The sequence below is a fragment of the Apteryx rowi genome, unplaced genomic scaffold (genome assembly GCF_003343035.1).
Source record: "Apteryx rowi isolate R43461 unplaced genomic scaffold, aptRow1 scaffold_717, whole genome shotgun sequence".
In the NCBI taxonomy this organism is placed as follows: Eukaryota; Metazoa; Chordata; class Aves; order Apterygiformes; family Apterygidae; genus Apteryx; species Apteryx rowi.
This window is the reverse complement of record NW_020451002.1, coordinates 247,630-271,276: the sequence shown is the minus strand read 5'-3', so window position 1 is coordinate 271,276 and position 23,647 is coordinate 247,630. Positions and strand designations below refer to the sequence as shown.

The 23,647-nt window shown below is 41.0% G+C and overlaps 1 protein-coding gene across 1 annotated transcript; it reads right to left on the bottom strand.

The window, feature by feature from the left end:
* Positions 1-611: 611 nt before the first annotated feature.
* Positions 612-23,437, bottom strand: DSG2 (desmoglein 2). The gene is made up of 15 exons (XM_026087441.1): positions 23,393-23,437; positions 16,556-16,591; positions 15,460-15,594; positions 13,971-14,129; positions 13,635-13,779; positions 12,167-12,327; positions 11,224-11,358; positions 10,939-11,124; positions 9,787-10,046; positions 8,766-8,908; positions 7,549-7,773; positions 5,986-6,213; positions 4,817-4,945; positions 3,329-3,654; positions 612-1,634 (listed from the first exon to the last, which is right to left on the bottom strand). Exons 1-15 carry the CDS (start codon positions 23,435-23,437, stop codon positions 612-614), a joined length of 3,336 nt encoding a protein of 1,111 aa, XP_025943226.1.
* Between the last annotated feature and the right edge of the window lie 210 nt (positions 23,438-23,647).

The window sequence follows — 23,647 nt, the reverse complement described above, 5'->3', positions numbered from 1 at the left end:
GTTGCAACTTTCCTCCAGAAGAACACCACACTGCCGCCCTGAGGACATAAGGACTTTGGGGACTGGCCTTCTCAGGAAGGAGAGATTTCATTGTAAATTAGCTAAAGCATTGTGCTCTGGAGCTGCAGCTTAGGGGGATCTGCCCTGGCCCACAAGGGAAAAAATGGGAAATCACAGAATGGGGAACTGATGCCTCTTTTGGGAAGATCTGACCAGACTAAGCGACAGTTCAGAAACTGAACCTGTGCTTTGTACCCTACCATCCATCGCAAGATTTCAGATTTTTTTCTGTTTTTCCATGATTATGTAGCTGTAGTTATGTGTTATTATACTAACTGAACAATAAAAGCAATTCCAAACCTAGCAAACAAGGAAAAAATATTTCCTGCACCTTCCCACTTTGAAAGCACCATTGCAAGTGTCACATCACAACACCAGATTTCTTTTTTTCTAAGCCTCTTGGTCATAATCCTTATTTATAGGAACTACCACAAGACAGCCCATGTCATTTTTAAAGCTCCAAAAAAGTACAGAGCTCAAGAGCGAGCCCAAAAGCAAAATGTGTACTGAAATAAAGGAAGCCAAACACAGCTGCCTGGGAGAGGCCCTGTTTATGAGCGAGTGTACTGTACAGTGCTGTATTTTGTGACCCGCGAAGACTTGCTCAGAGTGGACCCAGCAGGAGGAATCCCCTCTGAGGCCGGGCCTGGCTGGCTGAGCAGGGAGTCTGTGATTAATACGTGCTCTTGCCTTCCATGTCCAGCATCTGCCGTCTGCTCACTTCTGCTTTGCATCCCCGAGACCTGGGCTGGTGTGACCACCCGCTCGGTCACCACCACGCTCTGCCCTTCGGATAAACCGGGGAAGCTCAGCGAGCCCTGATCAGAAGTGGGCACAAGCACCCTCTCCCGCTCTCTCACGACAACATACTGCGAATCTGGGAGATCTTGAGCTGTTAAGACCCCTGGCCTAGCACCCTCTGCCTTAATCATCCTTTCTGTAACCACCACATTACTTCCATTTGGCAAACTGGGAATTTCCACCATGTCCTGCAAGCTCGAAGCAGGTGCAAACACTCTCTCTGTCACCACTACATTCTCCTTAAACTGGGGATCTAGGAAAACAGCAGCAGGGGTGCCCGCAGAATAGGATGTTTCTGTCACAGTGACATTGCTCTCAGAGTACGATTTGGAAACAGGCCTGGCCTCATGCTGCCCAGACCTCGATACAAAGGTTGTTTCCGTGACCATCTCCTGAGACACAGTGTCTGATCCTACAGCATTATCCCTGCGTGCTGCCTGGGCTGCCTGCAAGCAGCTGTCCGAAGCAAAGGCTTGTTCAGAAATGAAAGTACTTTGCTGATCTAAGGATTGTGACTTTGCGTCATTAAGACCAAAACTTGATTCATTCCTGGAGCTACTATCTTTCATGTCTATATGCCTACCCATGCATATTTCTGCTAGAGTCTTAAATTTATCTCCTAAATCATCAAGAAAGTGGTCATCAAGATCACTCTCAATAAAGCTGCAGCAGCCGACCGACCCATGGGGAGAGCTTGACTCTCCCTGAGAATAAACCAGGAGACAATCCTTTGCAGCTTGGGCTTCATCTTCATTCACGAAAGAGACAACTTTCTAAAGAGAAAACAAAAGGAAGCATAAAGTTCATTAATGGCAGTTCCAGACATTATCAACTTCAAAGATCAGGAATGTTTTGTCAAAAAAAGATTAGAATAAGATTTTAACTGAACCCACAAAAACTGCCAACCAACCAAGTAGTGTCTAGCACTGCTTTTCACCTGAAATTAATCTGAACTTGACATTGCACTAAATGAGAAAAAGGATACTGCACTCTGGGATTAAACTACAAGCCTCAAGTACTATCACCATCTGCTGTTAAAACTGCCAGATACCCATTTGTGATACTACTCTATCCTAACAAACGTACCAAGATTGCTTTTATTTTGGTTCAGTGAATGAATTTCATATGTTATTAAGCCTCTGTGGGAGAGTGTCAAAACCATGCCTGACAATATCCTAATATTTAAACATATGTTTAATGAGCACATGCTGACATGTTATCACCTTCCATGGCCGTTTTCACCAGCGTAGCCTGCAGAACCTGGCCAAAAGAGTGGAGAAATTGCAAAGTTAAATACCTATGTTTCCATAGGTATTAAGCGATTTAAGCCCAACATGTAAATTGGCACTACACAGGCCACTTCAGAAGAAGCAGGGTTCATGGATCATGAATACACTGCTTCCAGGGCCAGCTCAGTCTGAAAGCAGCATCTGCAACAAAATTAGCTTCTGGTACTAGCTTGAATATCCTTGTATATGCTTGCACCAGCTTTAATTCCAGGAGCAAAGACAGACAAATATCCTGGGCCTGCTGAACCAGCTTTACCTAATATGTTTGTTGGCTTGTGTTCAGAGCCACTCTGCTGCCATATTCAGGTTTTTGGAGTGCATATTAGCTTAGGCACCAGGACAATGTGGTATATACCCAGATCCAAATTGCCTCCACATGTTGATCTATGTTTGATCCTGGAAGCAGGTACATTCCCTGAGATGTTTCTACATAAATCAGCACACATCTGAAACGACATGGATTGGTTATTTGTCCGTTTTTGTTTTCCCTATAATCTGAGATATTTTAGCCTCACAAAAGTTGTAAAGCTGACTGTAGTCACTTCACTAAGCCCTCCTGTGGGACTTGAGCAGTTAGTTATGCTCAGATTATGTGCAATACTACAAAGAACAATGTGTGGAGGAAAAGCAAGTTGTTGGGCAAAAAGATGACACCAGCACCACTTCATCAGCTGTTTTGAATAAACAGACCTCACCCTCTACCCTTTGCCATCTATAGACTATCTTTCAAGCACTTGCTCCATGATAAGGTTCTTAGCTGCGATTCATGAAGAGTCATGAAGGTGCCTCCCTACAGACCAGCGTAAGGTGCTTAAGCCCCTGAGGTTTACATCACGTCATCTCCCTCACAGCTTTTCCTTGTGAACAAGGGGCTCCTTGGTTGCTGCCAAATATCCTGGATTCCTTTCCCTGGTCTCTCTTGAGGAGGGTCTCATCAGGGACATCTAAACACCGAGTGCTATGAGACTGAGCATTGTCATGCTTTAAGTCCCACGTGTGAACCTGAACCCATAAACTGCCCCCACCACAGATACACACAGCTTAGAACACTGTATACGGGTCAGGATCTATGTTTGTAATAACATAAGTGGCATTTCACAACTCACTTTCCCCAAAATCACCTACTAGTATCTCTAAGCGTCAATATCAAGACACTGTTACTCAGGTCATATGCTTACATCACTGAAGTAGTCTCTTAAAAATTCTTCATTCACGGCTCCTCCAGTTCCCACCATCACACTTCCTCCGGCCACCACTGTCTTGCCTTCTGCAACTGTCATGCCTTCAGCCCCTCCAGCTGCCATGGCTCCATAATCAGCACCAGAAAAGAGGTGCCTTTGCTCTTCACATCTTTCATTGGTCCTGGCCACAGTGCCGCAATGCCCTCTTACATTAGATGCAGAATTGCTGCATCCTACCACAGCTTCCTCTGTGCTCATTGCTGTCGCTCCGCTGGCCGCTGCTTTCAACTTCCCCACTGCAGTGGGTGTGATGAGGTTTAGCACTGACTGCATAAAACAACACAAATTAAGATAAGCACATGGAACTCACCGAACCAGCAGCGGGGCTGGGTGGGACCTGGGAGGGTGCCATTTGATGACTTGTTCGAATTTGTACTTATAACATGTTGCTGCAAAGAGTAAAGTGCCTCATGAAATAGGGTGTAGCTTCTATGACTGTTCTCAGGAGGACAGAGGAGTGTTTCTACAGATATATTGTTTCTTAAAACTCAAAGGGTTGGGAATCAAAGAGGGGAAGAGGAAAAGAAAACAAACAAAAAACAAAACAACTTGTGAAACTCTAGAGAGCTCAACTGTTCCAAGAAAGTTTTGGTAGTCCCTTCAGCCATAGAGACATGTGATACCGGCCAGCTTTCCCCAAGCAAAAAAGTGGAGAGCATATACTGCCTACTGTCTCTTCTGTGGTGCTACCTGAACCTTTCTTCTTTCCTAGAAGTTTGGCTTCCCTATTAAGTTTACTGTCTTTCATCAAAAACTAGTGGAAGTATTGGCCCTAAATCAAGGTTTATTACCTTACTCTTGTTTCTTTGTTAGTGCCCACAAGTGTGCTGGTGTCATGCTTGTTTTTTGAAAATTGGGTTTTGTAAGACAACAAGAGTGAGCAAACTTCTCTTGAACTCACTGTTCTTCTTTCCCTCTGAATATTTCTAGTTATTTCTGCTCAATTTTTTTTAGAATTTCCTCTGTTTAAGAAGGGAGGACATGAGGAAGTCAATTGAAATGCAACCTGAAACTTTAAATTAGTGATGGGAAGCTAAGCTTTATAACCCATTCTTTTACTGCTTTAAAATACTCCCAGACAGGCATAGAACACTCTAGGCTTGCAAATGTAAATACATTACTCTTTACAGCATCAATGCTTTTCCCACACTCCTAACTTCTGCTCAGATACTATCAACACTTGCTTGATTACTTTCCCTTTACTTTGGGATTTAAACATCATAGTTGGTATTTCCAGAGCTGCTGATGGAATTCATCTTCCACATATCTTCCACTGAGCCCGACATAGTTAATTTCAATTAATGTTCATGTGTGGTTAAAATCTGCTCTACAGCTTTGAAACACCAACCCATAATGCAGAAGAGATGCCAAGTGCAAAACTGAAATACTTGGATGAAAATCAAAGCAAAGTGTTATTAGGTAAACATGCCTTCTCTTCGGGAGCTGCTCCCTCACTGTTCCAGTTACGTAACATCTCCTCACTGTAGTCTGGTATTGCAGCAAATCCCTTAGCTCCCGATCCACACCGACACAACAGCAATAATAGTGGAATAACTGCAAGGAAACACAGTTTGCCATTAACTATGTGATGATTAGGGCCAAAACATGGTAACAGCAAATACTAAAGTCCTGGGCAGCTCCCATACAGAAATGCATCTTCAATGAGTTAATGATCAGCATAAGGAGTGATAAGGGCTGTAGACAAGTTCCCAAATATTCAAGATTTCCTAGACACATATGCCAGGATGGTTTCCTAGAGAATAAACTGCCCATTAACCTGTGTCAAGGCCTCAGTCTTACAAATGATCATGCATGTGCTTAGCTGTACTTCTATTGAAGATATCATCTTGCAAAACTGAGCTCTAAATAATCACTGAACAACCTTAAAATTTCTACGTCCTCCTCTTCTTTTACTACTAGACAAATAAATGACTTTATATAGACTCCACCTCACTACTCCTATGATATGTTTACAGTGTTACCCGGGGAACCGAAAACAATCTTGCTTCAGGAGCAGAACATACATGCCTGGAATGAATTCTGTTTTGCTACAGCTAGATTGATACTAGCATAAGCAATAAATTTTTGCCAGTTTAGATATAGCATTGGTATATGTGGCCATACTCCAACTCAAAGTGCTGTTCTTGTTCTTCTGTAAGACAAAAGAGAAGCTCAAAAGAGTGTCATGCGCTATTCAGAATAAGTAACCATATCTGAGCTGTCAGTGAGGGAGAAGAGTGTGGTGAGGAACCAAAGCACTGTGGCTTGAGGGGGAAGAGCTAGTTTCACACAGGGAAGTGTGGGAAACGTTGACAAGTTTTCTTACTCCTTCTCCACATGGTATTTTATGGCATGATAAACAAAAGCTCAAGTCTGACATAATAATTTTAAAATGTACAGCTTGAAATCTTTTGAGGGTGAAATGCTGATGTTACCAAAATTAGTTGGAAATTTGCCATGACATCATAAAGACCAGGAATTTACTCACAAAGTAAATAGAGATGATAAACCCTGAGAGCAGGGACTGTTTCTTCTCAGGTGCCTTGCAGACCATACTCTTAGTGCTTCTGAGATAATATAAAACAATTACTTACGCAGCAAAAGTAAAAATGCCAGGATAATTAGTGCAATTGCTCCAGGTCCCAGACCCGTTGACTGACGTTCGGCACATGAGGGTATAGAGCTGTCACGTGAACACGTACAAACAGTCAAATGTAGAGACTGTTTCTGGGTACAGCTGAACCCTTGGTAATCTTGTATTAAGATCGGAATTTCGATTTTGCCAGTTTTCAGGTTTCGTGGGATCAGCTGTATGCTAGTGTCTGAGGCAGAAGGGTGGGGTTAAAGAAAAAGAAAACAATCAAGAAATGAGTGAAGAGAAAGTTAGCTCCTGTAAACTAAGGGAAATTAGGTCTTCCCAATCTCCCAACCAGGCCCCCGGTTAAGTCATGCCAATGCAATGCAATCAACTTTAATTAGCTGCTGCTACAGTTTATACACTGTTATTTTTATCAAATCATTCATGCTGGTAACAGAGTAGCTGCCCTCACTTGCAATCTTAGGTAACTGTGGAAGAGTTTCAAACTAGCAGAGACTATTACATAATACAGCCTGACTGCCTGGCTAGCCCTAACCTTTACATCATCCAGATAACTAAAGGCTGAATTCACAAAAACAATTTCAGCCTGTAGGGTAATCTGTTTTAGGCCACAGGCAGAGACCAGGGGAGTCAAAATACCACCCATTTCTGTGGCCATGTGATGTCAAGGACACAATTAGGTGAGAGATGCCCAGATGATCCCAGCTGGGGAACACCACCCTATTCTGAAAAGCAATAATCCCTACAATTACTGCTAGTCTGACTACAAGTGGGGTGAGAAAATGTAAGAATTCTTTCTTGGTCCTAAACCTGGTGATCAGGATGACTGATTTTTACTTTGCAGTGTTATCCTGTTAGGTTATAGATGACAGAATAAGGAGTTTGAGAAGAAAAAGTATTTTCTGGTGCCTTGCATTTACCTGAAGCATTTCTTTCAGGTATTTCCTAGGTGTGTGTGAATGAGAATTTGAGAAGAAAATACTTATCTCATTTCATAGTACTCATTCAAATGATTTAAGAAAGAGGGCTGCAATTGCAGAGGCCTGCAGTTGTTATTGCTCCTTCGCCTAGTGTACGGGAGAATCTTGGACAGGTTGTATAGCACTTCCCTTTTTCAAGGCCCACACTATGTAGACTTTTTTTTTTTTTTTAATTAAAGGCTAAAGCAACTGCAGCCCAGTAACACAGTCACATCTCCAAGCTTAGTTTTAATGAAGAGCATCTCATATCATTTTGCTTGCTTTCTGTGGGAAGATGGGGTGTGGTTTAATCCCAGYGTCACCCACAAACTCCTGGATGCCACATATGGGTCATTGAAGTAGGCAAAGATGGTTCAACTGAGGGAAGGAGACAGGTCCCAGAATACATAATTGTGCTGACACCCACTAGAGAGAAGAGAGTAGGAGGCAAATGACGTGTCTTCATGTATGACTCCATACACGTGGATTTTTATTTTTTTTGTCTGGATCAGCCAAACTCTCAGTATGACCAGAATTAAAGTGCAACACCCCTGTAAAACTCCAAAGAACCGAAAGCAACTTAAAATATATTTTCTTACCATTTCTGGATCCAATCATCCAATTTTTTGTTGTCCCCTCTGGCTCAACAAGAGTAAAGCTGAAGGGAGCACTGTTTGGGTAACTATCCAAATCAGCAGCTGTAACATGAATTAATTTTGCATCTGAACACACAGTCCGCACAGGGTCCACAATAACTGGACAGTTATCATTCACATCCTCAACTTGAATAAGGACTGTGCCGGTGACTGTTTTCTTAGGAAAATCTAAGAATATAAAAYATGACAAAATTATATTGATTTATGTACAGCTGCACAGTAGCATGCAGACTAAAAAGTGAGAATTTTAACCATATGCACCAGAATTTTTGAGCGTCTCTCTTGCTTAGCATTCGAGAAAACTCAGGACTCTGAAATCTGCTGATTACTGAGAGATTGACACAATTTCCACCTTTACAAGAGACATTCTTATTCAGCTTCACAAAACCCTTTGTAATTTAGTTTCAGTAGGCAATACCCCTGCAGCAAAATGGATTTAGGATAAAGGAAGCGCATAAACTGAACAGATTACACCTTGTCACCAAGACGTCTCAGTAAGAGTGTATCATTTTCAACAACTTCAGTGCCAAGACAATTAGGGCTGACTTGAAATCCAAAGCAGCCCTCCCTCACCGAAAAGAGAAAGACATGCAGCATTTAGCAACCTTTATTACTTGTAGGTGCTGCTGAAAGTAGTATCAGAAAAACATTCAGGTGTGTTTTCAGAATGCAGTAAGAGATAGCTAAAGCCTAAAGAGGCGCTACAGAAAGTCCCTCTATTTCCAGAAATACAGGAGTTGGTGCTCAATTACCTGTTTAGTTGAACCTCTGCACTGACTTTGTTGGCAGCTTTCACATGAGAAAGTGCCTGTCAGTAATGTAGCTGAGCATTGGCTATTTCTCTTATGGTGCATTAACTTTACCAGCTGAACATTACACACATTTTAACCATGTGTTTAACCTCTATCTAGTCAAAGAAGAAAGAAGTGGGCACCTCAGGAACCCAATCCAAGGTCCATCTGTCTTCAAGGAGATGCCCATTTCTCTCCTCTAAACATAGCCTAGGTGTGCAGTGCAGTTTCACCTAACTTTCAGGTTATTAAAGACAGGGAGGTTAAACTAACTGTAGCTGTGGAAGACAGACTAAACCTTAAACAAACAGGAAACTTGCAACAAAGTAAGTCTGACCAAACTCTGAAAACAAAACACACTTGACTTACCTTTAGTTACACCCAACATTGTGATAATGTAGGTACCATTTACTACATGAAACGATTCATAATCGAGGTCTTTTGCAAGTTTGATTTCACCTGTAACAGAGTCTATTGTGATCCAGTTTGCCAAATCTCTTCCTTTGATGTATCTGATGAAAAGCGCATATAAAAGTGTACATATTTATAACGAGCAAAATCAATGGAAAAGGCAGCTTACTCCTTGTTTAAAGCTGAGACAAGATGCCCACGTATGAGGTCTTGGTCTATGGCTTAAACTATAAATCCAAGATTATAAACACACCCTGAATGCTGAAACTTCCTTCTTCCTCTCTAGAGTCAGCCAGGATTTGAGTGTAGAGGCATTATAAAAGGTAGATTGAGGGCAAGAAGTGAGCAGGAGAGGGAGCTCTGCTGCTGACTGTGGTTATCTTCTTCCCCTCCATCCCTACTGCCCCAAAAATCTGAGCAGCAGCAGCAGAGACTGTATTACAGGAGTGGAGGACAGGACTCCACAGCCAGGCGTGCATCTCTGCGGGCTGCAACTGAGTCCGAATGCCATGGTGATGGTTCAGTCAAATTTTGGCTGGAAAACAGCAAGTCAAAAATCTAAACGCAGCCACATATATGCACATGCAAACTTATCTCACACCCTTTTTGTCTGATTTCTACAAGTTTCTGTATATTTCTTCCTAATATTTCCACAGACAAAGTCAAATGAGTAAACTTACTCTGAAAAGTGTAAGAGCATGACAAATAGCAGGCACCCACAGACAGTTTCAGCAGAAACACTCATGTCTTGCCGTATATATCAAAAAAAGTAGGATTTTTAAGCCAGTAATTTTCTACATCATAGAATTTTGATGATTACGATGTTTCCCTTTTATGCCTTAATTATGCACAGTAGCAAACAGATTGCCTTTCAAGTTATTTCAGTTCAATATATATTCATTTTTAAACAAGATTTAATTTGACATACTCAATATACAAAATACAATAGTTAGGATGATTATAAAAAGAAGATTCTTACGTAATATGCTCTGCTACTTTTCCAGTATCTTCATCATAGGCTTGATATTGTCCAATAATCTGGTTTTTCCGCATGGTCTCACTTGCTTTAATAATTTTTGTGCCACCTGGGAATTTAGGGCCTTCTCGGACATTAATCACATTAATTTTGATYGGAATTGCTTGCGCTTTATAGCTCTTTCTAATTGACTCATGGAATTCTGCTTTATTTGTAACAACAATGCCCAAGTTTAGGCTTTGCATTTCTTCATAATTTAATTCCTAAAGCAATCACAGAAAAAGAGAGATCACTCAGAATTTGATATCCAGACAACAGTCATACAGCTAGTATTTAAATAATGCTGGTGAAAGATGCTATAGTGTGAAGAATAACTGTCAGTTAACATGTTACTCTCAATATATAACGTATTACCTCTTTAAGAGTGTATAACAAAGATTTTCTTTTTATTTTTCCATGGATGGCATCACTGTTGTATCTTTTATATTGTTGAATTTAAACTAATTTAAGGGTAGGTGCAATGAGTCTTACCCATATATTCTGTCTTTATTTTCAATGCATCAGTACTCCACATTACTTGACTCTAATTATTTCTTACAAATAGAAACTTCCTTAGTGCTTACCAATTTTTACAATTATTTAAGAAAACCACACACACACACACCCCACAAAAAACACACAGTTCTTAGGGCACTATCCATCTTCAGTTCTTATTGGACTAAAAGGGAGTGAAAGCTATATGGAAGTTTACAAAATAAACAGTCTGTAACCTGTGGYTCACAGAGTAAGTGTTGCCTGCAATGTTATGTTTGGCTGCGGGAAATAAAAATTAAACCGAGACCAGCAAGGAGAGCAAAAATAAGGCAAAGGTTACAGTGTATGTGTTCATGCTGTTGACAATTAGAAAAGTTTGGGGACTTCTGCCCCCATAGATATATCTGAGGTCACACAAAATGCAAGTGGAAATGCTAGACAAAATTATTATTTTGTATGAAATTATTTTATACATCAAGAAACATGAAAAAGGAGGAGTGTTCGCCACATAGGTTATTTACAGTTTACATACTGACTGAATATAAATAACCTATGTGTCAATTTATACTAAAAAGAACAAATTATTCTGATATTTAAATATCCTGTAAAGAATATACTAACCTTCACAAGAGTCAAAATCCCTTCATTTGTTTGGGTATCTGTTTCTATATGAAAATAGCCACCTTCATTACCAGAAGCAAATGTAAATTTCGCCAGCCAGTTATCAGAAAACTCTTCATCTTTGTCAGATACTTTTATTCGCATAATTTCCACATGTGCTTTGTTTTCTTCAATGCTTCCTTCAAGCTGCAATCAAACAATAGTCTTTTAAAAGTTTGCAACAAAGTTTGCAAGCAACGTGATACCAGCAGGTGTGAGAACAAAAAATATTGTAAGTGTACTTACCATACGACTTTCGACAACAGGAAAATTGTCATTGACATCTAAAATCTTGATTTCTAAAGAACATGTTGCAGCATTCCCATCTGATCCACCACCTCTGTCTTTTGCTTCCACCATCAAAGAATAACTACTATGTGTCTGGCGCAATATAAAAATTAAATGTTTAAAAGCAAAGCAAAGTTTTATAGTGTAGATTATTATCCTTACTATACTTGTGTTGCTCCCTCTCATGGAAAGGCCAGTTATAACACCCCCTCTAACTGGTAATAAATCTCACACACAACTACCTTGACTGGCTCTGCTGGAATCCTGGACTTAGAAAAGGATTTGGGAGTTTTATATTTCCCCACAAAGAGTTGGACTTCATTTAAACGGAGAATGGAAAAGGTCAGTGGACATGAGCAGGGGCAGCTGCAGAGACACCTGCACGCTAGGACAGAGCTGGATGCAGAGACGCTGCTCTCAGGTATAGCGAGCCAACCACCATCACCATCTGCTGGCCAGCAAAAATACATGCAAGCAGAGGAAAGCTGCTGCTAAATACACAGCTCTCAACACCGTTTCATAGCAGTAGGTGTCGTAACTCTTTGCGCCCTACTTTGCATAACAGGCTATGAAAATCAAGGTAGAGCCAGCAGCTCTGCAGAGTGTGACCCTGGCTGTCCTTGCCGTTTGCTCTGCAGTACGGCAAATCGACTCCTCGCTCCACGAGATTGCCGCTCGGGCTGCAGCAAACTGGTGGCACAGGAGGTGACCTGGTGACACAAACTTTATCCTGTACCCCCCAGCCCCTGAAAAACATGCATCAACCAGACAAGGGATCATCCTTTAATCCCAAGAGGGGCAAAGGAAGATGAGGGGACCAGCTCTCTGGTCGGGCAGGCGGTGCCAAAGCAAGAGGCATTAGAAGCACGCTGTTACGAGACACCAGTGGGAGTTATTTTACCTCTCTGTCAAGGCTCATCGTTGCTACTTGAACCTCGCCAGTATCTTTATTCATACGGAATGCAGAACTAGGATTTTGGGAAATGATTCTGAAAGCAATTTTGGAATTTAGATTATTCGGTTCGTCTGCATCAGTTGCATTTATCCTCATTACAATTGTACCTGAAAGAGCAAATAAAACATAGTATCGGTCTACACTGCCATGCACTGGCAAGTATTTTTTCTGTAAAATTCCAGGTAAGGGAGTGTTGTCAGACCCACTGCACAATTTTCTGTTGCTCCTGCATTTACTGATTTAATGAATAGAGCTGAAGAAGTGTCCTTGAAATCCAAGTAATACTCATTAAAAGTATATCCTCTAGTAAACAAAAACATATTTTCAACACATATCTCCAATTTACAGAATTCAGTGCACCAGAATTATCCAACAGATCGAGTAATATAAGAACTCTGATAAAACTTCTGATAGGAAATTGCAGATATAAAGAAAAGAAAGATAGAAAGCCATCGTAGACACAAGCTGTATTTCCCTCACACATTATACTAAAGGGAGCAGTACTGACTTTTCTATCTGAACATTAGCAAAGAGCAATTGTTTTGTTAATGTCTTCCAACACCTTCACTCAAAAAACACAGCAGACCTCAGGGTGCAATCCTCTTGTAAGTCATGGCACAGGATCCTGTTCTCTTGGAAAGGGCACACCTTAGTTTCTAGTACCCATATCGAGTTTAAACATTAGCTAGGATGCAAGCAGAGAGATGACTACCATATGGCTCCTACTGACTTCAGAGAGGACAGAGGGAACTTAATACCTCACAGAACTGGATGTTCACTAATTTATTTCTTCAGATTACTGTGACATTGAACCAGACACCATGAAGGATTTATCAGCTTATTTTACCCAAACCTTCCTTTTCTTATCTCCTGGGAAATAATGTGTTGCCCCAAGATCTGATCGAATGACCCCTGATGTGTTGCCCCCTGTTAACCGGAAAACTGCTGCTAACTTCTCTATTGGGGTTTGGGTCAGCGCCATACGCTCTAACAGCAAAGTACTTCTCCAGCCCACGGATAAATCAGGACTTTTCATAGGCATGGCAGAGTGGAATCAACTCCCAAAGACACCAGGATTGCTAGCCCAGAAAGTGGACTGCGTTTTCCATACAGTTCCTGCTTAAGGACTCCGATCCCTGGATTTGTGGTAGTTTTGACGCTAAACCAAATTACCATACCAGAAAGTGTTGCTCTAGTCTGTTGACTATATGGATGGATACTTTCTCTTCCTTACATCACACAGCTTAGCTATGAATGGAAAACTTGCAAGCAAATGCAAACAAATAACCTCCACACAAGTAAGAGAACACATCCTTGTTATTGCAAATATGTTATAGCAAAGATTATGTTCATCTGCATCCTTGCATGAGTTGGGAAAAGATAAGTGAATAAACAATTTTAAAAATACTGTTACCTGCTTTACTTAATTCCTCAATAGAGCCAACAAAAAATTCATGTGAAAAAACTGGGAAGTTGTCATTTATATCCACAATTTTAATTGGGAGGTCTATTGGCTCTTCCAGTTTTGCTCCATTTTTATCCAGAGCATGACCTCTGACCTGAAATACAGAGAGAAAGCAAATACAATGAATAACTTTAATATACATGGCTATACCTTACTTTGCCATGGAGAAGAAATGTCCAGAAACAAAAATAACTGAAGTCAACACATTTGAACAATAAATAAATATAAATATAAATCCCAATAGAAGGACACTTGCAGGAAAAAAACCATAGCTATCCAACTTACAAGCAGCATTGGAGTTTTTTCTCGGTCAACCCTTCCTGTTATGTTCAGGTCTCCAGTCTTTCCATTGATAACAAATAATCCGTAAGGGGGTTCTGTTACTCCTTGACCAGATATAGTATAAGTTACCACTATCCCTGTCTCTTCAAGATCAGAATGTATCTAGCAGGAATACAACAGATTAAATTGCAGTTAGTAAATAAAACCACATTAAGAATGCAGAGAAAAAAATATTTCTCCTATTTTTGTAATGAATAGCAAACAAACAGAAATAAACAATGTTTTCCGGTGCTTGCTCAGGTATGGAGACGTTGAAGAGATTGCAAGAAGTGTTACATGCTTGTTTGAAGATGCAATGCAGGGGGAAAAGGAACATGATGGAACAGTGCAACAGTTGGGATGGGGATTCAGGCCTCAAAACCAGAATGGAGAGGTCTGTGTGAGAAGGAAGTTGAGATTGCTTGGACAAAGAGTGCAATAGGATGGAAGTGCAAGCAAGAGTTTGACTTGAAGGTTTGCAAAAGCACTGAGATGAGATGAAAAGTTGGAATGAGGGAAGAAGGCAACTGGCTGCTCAAATGGATAGGGACAAATAAAACAGGGAGAAAGACCAAGGCAGGGGAGGGGGAAGGTCTGGAACAATGAATGGAGCAGAGGAGATTAAAACTATTCAAGCAAAACCTGGAACTAAGATGTAGCATCTTTTTAACAGAGACTAGACCTAAGCTAGCAAGGGGGACCAGGAATGAAGAAGTGCTAAAATGGAAGAAAAAGGACAGATCTGAGAGGAACAGGTAGAAGAGGCTGCACAGACTAGAGATTTCTCCCTGACAGATCCAGTATAATGACACCCTTCCTCTGCTGCCAGGAATTATCTGAAATTCCCTGGAAAAGCATGTGTCCCATTCCACCAGCATCATCATCAAGGTGATGCTGATCAGCTCCAAGCTGGGTATAACAGCCTACTACTATCAACAGTTACTTTATAAGCCAAAGCAATAGATGTGGTGAGTTCAGGTTTCAGCAGTTGTGCTGAACCACATGCTTATCAATCTTTCATGACAGGGTAACACCTTGGTTATTTTCAGCCCAGTTTCCTAAAAAAAAAAAAAAAATTAGGCATACATAACCATGTTCCAGGTAGACCTTGATGTCCAATCACTGTTAATAGTTTTTGGATGCACTTGCCAAGTTCAGCTACAACCAAGTTGGAGAAGGGGAGTGAAAAAACTCTCAAAGGTATTGAAGTCCAACAAGTTTTATGAAAACTGGTGGCTGGAAAAAGATGAGACCCAAATCAGGCTGCAAGAGTAACTCATTTGCTGAAGGAAGGAAACAGAAGGCAAGTGTGCCAATCTTTTACTGACATTCGATAGATCTTTAAAATGCGAGAAACACCTGTGCATGTGTTTAAGGCAGCCACACTCTTATTTTACATTTTCATCTTTCTATTTTTATGGATATTCTATATTTATCTCTTTCCTGGTCTTACTTTAGCAATTGGATTCTTGTAAGAGTTGTCTTCCTCCTCCCGTATGAAAGCAGGAGGGACTGTCCATTCACGCTTCTGTCTGACAAGACTGTGGGGATGAGACAACACGCTAGTCTTGTTCTCTTGATTGTAAATCTGTGGAAAAACAAGTTTAAATCTCAGCATTACATTTGGCCATTTAAGATTAATGTTTTATTGCTGCTGTAGCCCAAACTTCTGAATACCCTCTGCTGTAACCTGGGCTTTCTGGCTGCCCAAACTGCATGCTGATCTCACCATTCATTTTCTTCCAAGGAAAATATGGACTCTTAGTGGCTAACGACTTAGAAACCATGCATCAGCATTAGCCTTCTGAGCCACAACGTGAGAGCTGTATGTTCCTCAGAAGTTGTATGAAGAGGAAAGCAACACCGATCTCTACCAGTACAGAAGTATGCAAGACAGTCTTTAAATACATGAGGAAGTTACCATGACCAGGGGCTGGTGAAAGTCAACCAGAATAGTTGTATTTAAGTGATTGTCATCAGATGTGGGAAGAAATTTGGCACTACTACARGCTGTTTTTTAAACCTTCATTTCTGCCTTGTTACCCTGTTTACTCTCTCCTCAATATTCCCTTATACTCAGCCTTCTCTCTAATACAGATCCTGTCCATGAAATGAAAGACCTCTGTGTAACCCACCCGCTGCCTCAGCTATCTCTGCTCAACTACATGACCTCGCTTCTCTTCCCCTCTGCCCAGCCTAGTCCCTACTGTGGCTCTACGTTTCCAGATGCAGAATTAACATCTTCTAGAAAATTACAGTATACTTCATTTACAGAGAGGAGTTCAAAGAAAATAGCAACAAATTTAATGTTTTGGGGAAGATTTCCCAAAGTTGAACGTCACTCATTTTGATGGATATAGCATTGATCCTATTCACTTCCATGTTTGCTTATATTTCATGATCCATTACACAGCTTTCAAGTTTCAGAAAATGGTACAACTCAAGCTATTTATCCACTGAAGGAAAGCATGCCTTTGCCACTTGCTCTTTGCTCAGAGAGCCCTTCTTCAGGCACTGATAAAGAAAAGTAATTTTTCATCATTTCGTACCTTACAATGGAGTCCATTTCCATAATTCAAGCAGATCTGTAAAGTAAATTATATGATAGTTATTAATTCTATGTCAGTTAAGCAGTACTAAAACTAAACTTATATAACTTCCCACATAAGAATTGCAAAAACGTGCAGAAGAAGGAATCTGACACATATAAATTAACATTTACTACTTAATATTTACTTTTGAATAATTTACCTGAAACCACATTAAAAATATGCTATAATTGTAAAATTCAGCACAACTAAAGGTTTCACACTTCTTTTTTCCTAGAAGGGAAGGAAGTGGATAAGAAACAAATAATTTTTTCTCAGTAAATGCTGACTTTAGTCGTTTTTAAATGTTCATGATTTTTAGTACCAAATAATGTTTCAGCATTCCAAAAGATGGGAAATTGCCATTAATAGGAATAGATGTTGATTGTCAGCAGCACCCTGGAGCAGCTCACTCTTCTGGACAAATCATGGATTATGCATGTTATGGTGGGTTACTGACCACATACAAGAACAAGAGGTTTTAAATAATGTCCAAAAGCAGGTATAAATCAAAAAAAAAATTTTTTTTTGCTGACATAAATGAAAGAGGCAAATGTTTACTTAGAATTTCTCTTACTGTCATATTCTGTATTCTAAAGCACATTATACAGTTTTTCCGCACATGTATCTGTGTTATAAAGATCAAGAAACAAGATATGTCTGAGAGACACTTTCTTCTTTTTCGGCTATACAACCGATTGTACAATCTCCCCAGAGTATGACTCCAGCACTGGTGTAATGTAGCTTCTATTCAAGTTTTAAAATCCCCTATTTGCCTAAAATCTCTGCAAGTTCTGTAGAAAACATTGCAGCGGGATATACACTTTTGCAACCACATTGAAATGGGTAGAACAGAGCAATGACTTTGCTTTACTCCCTGTTGTGCTGCCATTTCAGCTTACTGATTGCCTCAGAGTCCACTGAGGGAGAGAGAGAATAAGAGACTTTCTGGTCACCAGTGAGCAGAGGTTAGATCCTAACCATCCCTCTTGCATACTGTTTCTTTTCACATCTGAAAACAGATCATTTTTCCAGTGATAACTTTCCTAATAGATTGTGGTCTAGATTCATCCCACTTATCTTTAAGCACCTAACTTAGGAGGATAAATGACACACATCCATTCCTCACAGAAACATGGGAGCTAGGAAGCAAATCAGCCTTGCTCTAATATGTCAAACTTCAGTATCAGAAGTGCCTACCTCGTCATGCACTAAGAGCCTAGGACTACTAAGTCCTTTGCTTAAACACTTTAGCTAGGTGCCTTATGATAGCTGGAATGAACTGGAGCCTCAGCAAATTATCAGAAACCCTATGTTCACATCCACTTTCACTGCAGGATTCTGCAGGCAGCAAAAATAAACAAATAAATAAATAAAACAGCGCAAAAATGTAGGCATTTGGAAACAAAAATGTAGGTTTCTGTAACATGCAAAATCAACAAATTGAGCTTTTGAGCTTTGTATAAGTAGATAAGAGAATACTTTTATTGTTCCCAGCACTTTTACATCTGCTTACATTTTGCACCTTACATGATTTTTATTCATATTAATGCCTAAGACAAAGCAGGCTCAGATGAACTGATTTCCACCTGAAATAATTAATCGATACTTCTTTACATTCTCTTTGGCTTTTATCTAGGCTGTGGACTGGGCTTTCCCTGTTCACTCCTTCCTCTGACTCAGCCTTAACTGCTCCATCTATGATAGTCTATGATAGTCTTTTCTTTCATTTCAGAAGAACTTATCTCTCCTACACAAAGCAGTGGATAGTGTTGGGAAATGTAGCAGGCTGTTTCAACTTGCACAACAAAACCCTGTTTTCCAAATGGCAATTTGCCCAATGTATGAATCCTGAAGACAAAAATCAGTCAGCAGTACGTTCTCTAATGGATAGGCACTGTAAGAGCTACAGGATCTTAGACTTCCTATCAAACTGTTTTCATAAAAAAATCTTAATCTCATTGTTTGTATTAGTTTTATGGATTTATAATTTTAATAAAAATTTATATAGTAGCAATAAGACAATGATGAGTGCATGAGATAAGTGACAGGAGAATTGTTTTATAGTCACAGTTTTTCAACAGGGGTTGCAACTCTTTTGGAAAGTGAATAGGTGCCAAGAGTTCATATTGACCATCCTTGTTGGTCCTTATCAGTAAACTGAAGGGAAAAATGTTTCTGACTCAATCTTTAATGGAGATGAGAGGCATAAAGCAAGACGTTTCCTGGGAACCACAGGATAAACAAAAATATCCGAAATCTATGAATGGGCAGGTCTTCCACTGAGTTGAACTTTAAAGAAGAGCATAACAAGAAAGCTGAGAAGGATCCCAYTGACAATTATAAAAAGAAAGTGAAATATGATGGTATTTTATCAAGATAACTCTGAGATTAATTTGTCTGTCTAGTAACAAAATAACTTCAAAACTTCCTATTCTATTGCTAAGATCATCAAAAAGCACTGCTGCCTCTGTAGTTTTCAATGTATATTCCACAGCTCACAGGGATCTAAGAAGGGACTTCTAAGAGATCTACAAAAAGTGCTTAATAACAGCAATTTTATTTACAACATGCATAAATCCATGTGGAAGAAATATATAAAGGGGTCCTGCATCTTCACTGACAAGCTTTGAAAGATCCACAAATTTAAAAATGTGAAAAAGCACTCTTCAATGAAACTTTTTTGAAGCAAAAGTAAAAAGTCACATATCCAACAGGTGCTTAATTCTGAATTTCCTTTTTTTAATATAATACAGAGCTACTTTTTATTGAACGGCTCAGTAAGAGCCTATCATATGGTGTAGATTAAAGCCTCGGTGCGCACACACACACACATACACACACACAAAAGGCACCTACTGATGAAATCTATTGATGACTCAAAGCTGGGAGTCAATATCGGAAAACACCTGGATTGTTACAATAAAGAGCTGGAAAACCTGAGGCTTGAAGGAAATACTTCACGAAGACAGCCAGTGTAGGCAAGAGAGCAGGGGAAAAGGGAGTGAGGCGTACAGGGACGGCAGGCTGTTCTAGCACAAACGAGAGCTCATGTGATAATCAGGAAGCGACTGAAGGGACAGACTTTGAACACACGGCTGAATTTTATACTCCAAAGATGCAGGCTGAGTAAGAAGGTGTGTGTCTATCTTTGCTTCATTATGAAGCAAGAAGCCATAAAAACATAGTCTTTTCATATACGCTGTGCGTTAAGAGGCTCAGATCTTGCTCATCCTGCCAGTTAGTTTGGCGTTCAAGACTCTTGAGTAGGTGGAGATCTTGCACACAGAAAATAAGGCTGAAGAGACTGGCAAAGGTTATCTGGTAGTCCATCTCCCTGCCCTGAGGCAGCAACTATACCTAAATGCTTCCTAACAACAGTTTAACCTGCTCATAAAAAACTAGCAATGGAGATCTCACAACCTCACTAGCTAATCCTTGGTAGTGCATAGCTACCCTTTCAGACTGAAAGTTTTCCTGAACTTTTAACCTATTTCTTCCTTTTGTAAGTTGATCATATTGCTGTTTGGATGAGATTCAGCTTCAGATTAAGACACGCGAGTTTCTATGTCTACGTGAATGCTGGGTGTCTAACCTTCCACTGCACTCAATAGAAAGACGGGCAAGGAAAGGAGCGAGCAGTCCAAGGCACCCTAAAGCCAGCTCACAGCTGCTGTTTCTGTCTGGGTACCACCAACTGTGGCTGTATCTACTTTGCAAAGCCCGATGCAAGAGGTTTTGTAGAGCAAAACACTTGCTGCCAAGAACCAGCACTGCACTACACACACTGTGTGGTTTTTACTTCAGACTAGAATGAGTTTGATCCCGTTGGCCAGACACCCATGAGTGGATGGATGCATCCATTTTCCAATTTAGTTTCATCCAGAAAGAATCAGACTCATGCACTCTAGAGATTTGCTTCAAAAGCGCAATTTGATCCAAATTAAAACACTAGCATAGGTGACCTCTGTATCAACTACATCTCCGTCTACTATAATAGAAGCTCAAACACTTAAATTCAGATGTCTTAAACAGAATCTCACTCTTTGTCATGCAAATGGCCTCAGCAAACAGTATAATCCCCCTTTCTTCACAATTACCTTTTATTTATCTGAAAACTGTTATCATGCGTCTTATCTACTTTTTCTCTAAAGAACCCCAGTTCTCTAAACTCACTTCAAGAATCACAAAACATGATTCTTAAACTCAGATTTAGGAAGTCTGATTCAGATTCAGGAAAGCATTTTTTTTGCTTTTAATATACTCATTGAGTTCACTAGGACAGATAAAATACTAGGTCTTACATATTTCACACCTGCTTAAATAATCTCACCATAATTCTTTGATTTTTTTTAATTTTTGGAACAATATTAAGTTGTTGAATCACTGCATAGATGCTTGTTTTTACCATGTTTCAGCATGTTATTGGAAATATAAACTGGGTGCTTACAATTTCCTCATCTTTGCTCTTTTTAAAGATAAGTATTATGTTTGTTGCCTCGCCTCCCCCCCCCCCCCCAGGTTTCTATGTATTTTAAAAGGTAATCACTACTGGCTCTGAGATTACAGTAGTAACCTGAGGTATTCTGGACTGAATTTCATCATACCTAGCCTAAGCAGAGTTAGAGATCACCAGTATCAAGGAAGTACAATCTGAGAAGATGTTCAAAGAAAAATGAAATTTTGCTACTCGCATAATAAAATCCATACATCTCTCTCAGCTCTTCTTTGACCCAACCACAGACAGTGTTTCCAAGATCTCCTCTTCTAAAGATACAATGTCCACCTGTCTAAGAAATCATAAGAAAACTCCAAAGGTTCTTCTAAATCTCAGTAGCTGTGCCTGCACTGCAGGTCCAGGGCTCTGGGCATGCACCCTGGACATGTGCCAGGTCAGGACCGCACCTACGCAAACACGCTATCATCCTGCAGGCGCCTGCCTGTGTCTTTCAGGAAGAGCTGGAGGCAGGGACACAGGCATGAAGAGAACTGCAGGGAGCTCTGTGAGGTGCCCAGGCACAACCCTAATGGAACCCAGACCACAGACCAGCAATGCAAACCACCACCAGACACTTCCAGAAAAAAAGGAGAAAAGGAAGAATTTGATATTCTTGATGCTTCCATGGTAGAAGACAAGTTTTTTGTTTTTTGACTGCTTTTCCTTTTTTAGTAGTTTCTTACTGGTTTTGAAGTTTTCAGCGCCTTCTTTACGTATCATAAAATATAAATAACCCTTGTCTGATACTCTTAAATAAGCCATTAGACTTTCACCCACGTTAATGGCTTTGTCCAGATTAGTAAAAAAGAGCTAAAAACAACAGTGCCACTCTTTCTCAACACCAACCAACTAAGGCAGCTCCATTTGCCAGAATATTTAATCTAAGGCACACTAAGGTATTAAGAAACCAAACTTTGTTCAAATTTAATATCTTGCATCCTGCACAGGCTTGAACTGAAAGGACTGAGTAAATCATTTTCCTCTTTTCTTCAGGCAAAACCAGTGGAATCCTGAGTAAGTACAAGCACACTAAAACAGACACCAACATTTGTTCAGCAATTACAGAAAGAATTAGTGAAAAATTTTGTACAAGTAGCATATTTCCTATTGTGGTTTGGGGCAAAAAAGAATAATACATTTTGCAACCAAAGCACAACTCCCACTCTAATTCTAGGAACAGAGTTAACTGTTACTGGCTGACTCTTAGCCAACTAAATCTACATTAAAGCTTTCAAACAAGTTTCCAGCTAAGAAAGCTGATTTTGCTGGATCTCAAGCTCAGGAAGCAAAGCTGCTATCTACAACTCCTGACCCCAGCAGCCCTGCAAGCTGTCCAAAAGCCTACTGTGGCTCTGCTCCTTGGCTCTCCGACATTATCTGCAGCCTGGCTTCCCGCTCGGGTTCACCAGATTAGCTGCTGCCCAACTTCCGCAGGCATTTTGCCAGCCTGGAAAGGTGGACAGCTAAAGAGCAAGGCGTTAAATGGGAGGCAAAGCTTCCTGTGTAGCTAGAGAACAACTGCCCAAATCAAAAAAATCATAAACTTTTTTTTTTGTCTCAGTTCTTTATGAAATACTGCTTTAAGACTAAAAAGATTACTTCATAGTAAGGAAGATCTAACTGCTGATAGCTAAGTAAGAGTGAGGGTGGAGAAGGAAAAAAACCCGAGAAGTATTTTGGATTTTTAAGAAACCTGTTATACAAGGCAATAAAGATTTCCATTAATTATTTTATTATCCATTTTCCCTCCTGACACCACTCCTTCAAAAAGATACCTCGAAAACATTTCAAATAACAAAATGACAACATTATGAGTTCTTCCCTACAGTCCTGTTCCTACTAGAATCTAGGGGGAAAAACAAAGCCATTTGAGATGCGGCACTCATATTTATCAAGTTTTTCTACTTTTACCTACTTTCATACAGCAAACGCTGATTACTTTTGTCTACCTTCCAAGTGCAAGAACAAGAGCAAAAACCGGTTTTAAAGGAGCCGGCGGCTGCCGGGGGAAGAGCTCTCCCCGCGCCCGCAGGCAGCAGCCGCGCAGGAGCCCCCGCGGCGGCGGCGGTGGCGGCAGCAGCGGCTCGGTCCGCGGGGCAGGGCGGTGCCGCCCTCCCGCCGGCCGCGCACCTCCGCGCCGCTCCGCCCGGGCTTTCCCTTCACCGCCGCTCCCCTCCTGCGGGGCGCTTTTTTCTTTCTTTTTTTTTTTTCCCCCTCCTCTTCGGATAGAGGGGAAAAAACAGCCCTTTTCTCGCTGTCCCACCCTGTTACCGGAGGGATCCCCCCGCCCCACGACTCACCAGCAGCGCCAGGAGCCGCGCCGCCGCCGCGGGGCTCCGCGCCATGGCCGCGGGAAAGGAAGAGAAGGGAAGAGAAGGGAAAGAAGGGGGGCCGCTCCGCCGGCCGCCCGCTGCGCCGCCCCGGCCAGAGACTGTGCCCGCGGCGGCGGGGCCGCACAAGTAGGCGCGGGTGGGTGGAGTGTCCCGGCTGGCGGGGAGGCGCGCCGGGAGCGCGCAGGTGGGTCCGCCTTCCCCCGAGCCGCGGTCGCCGCCCGG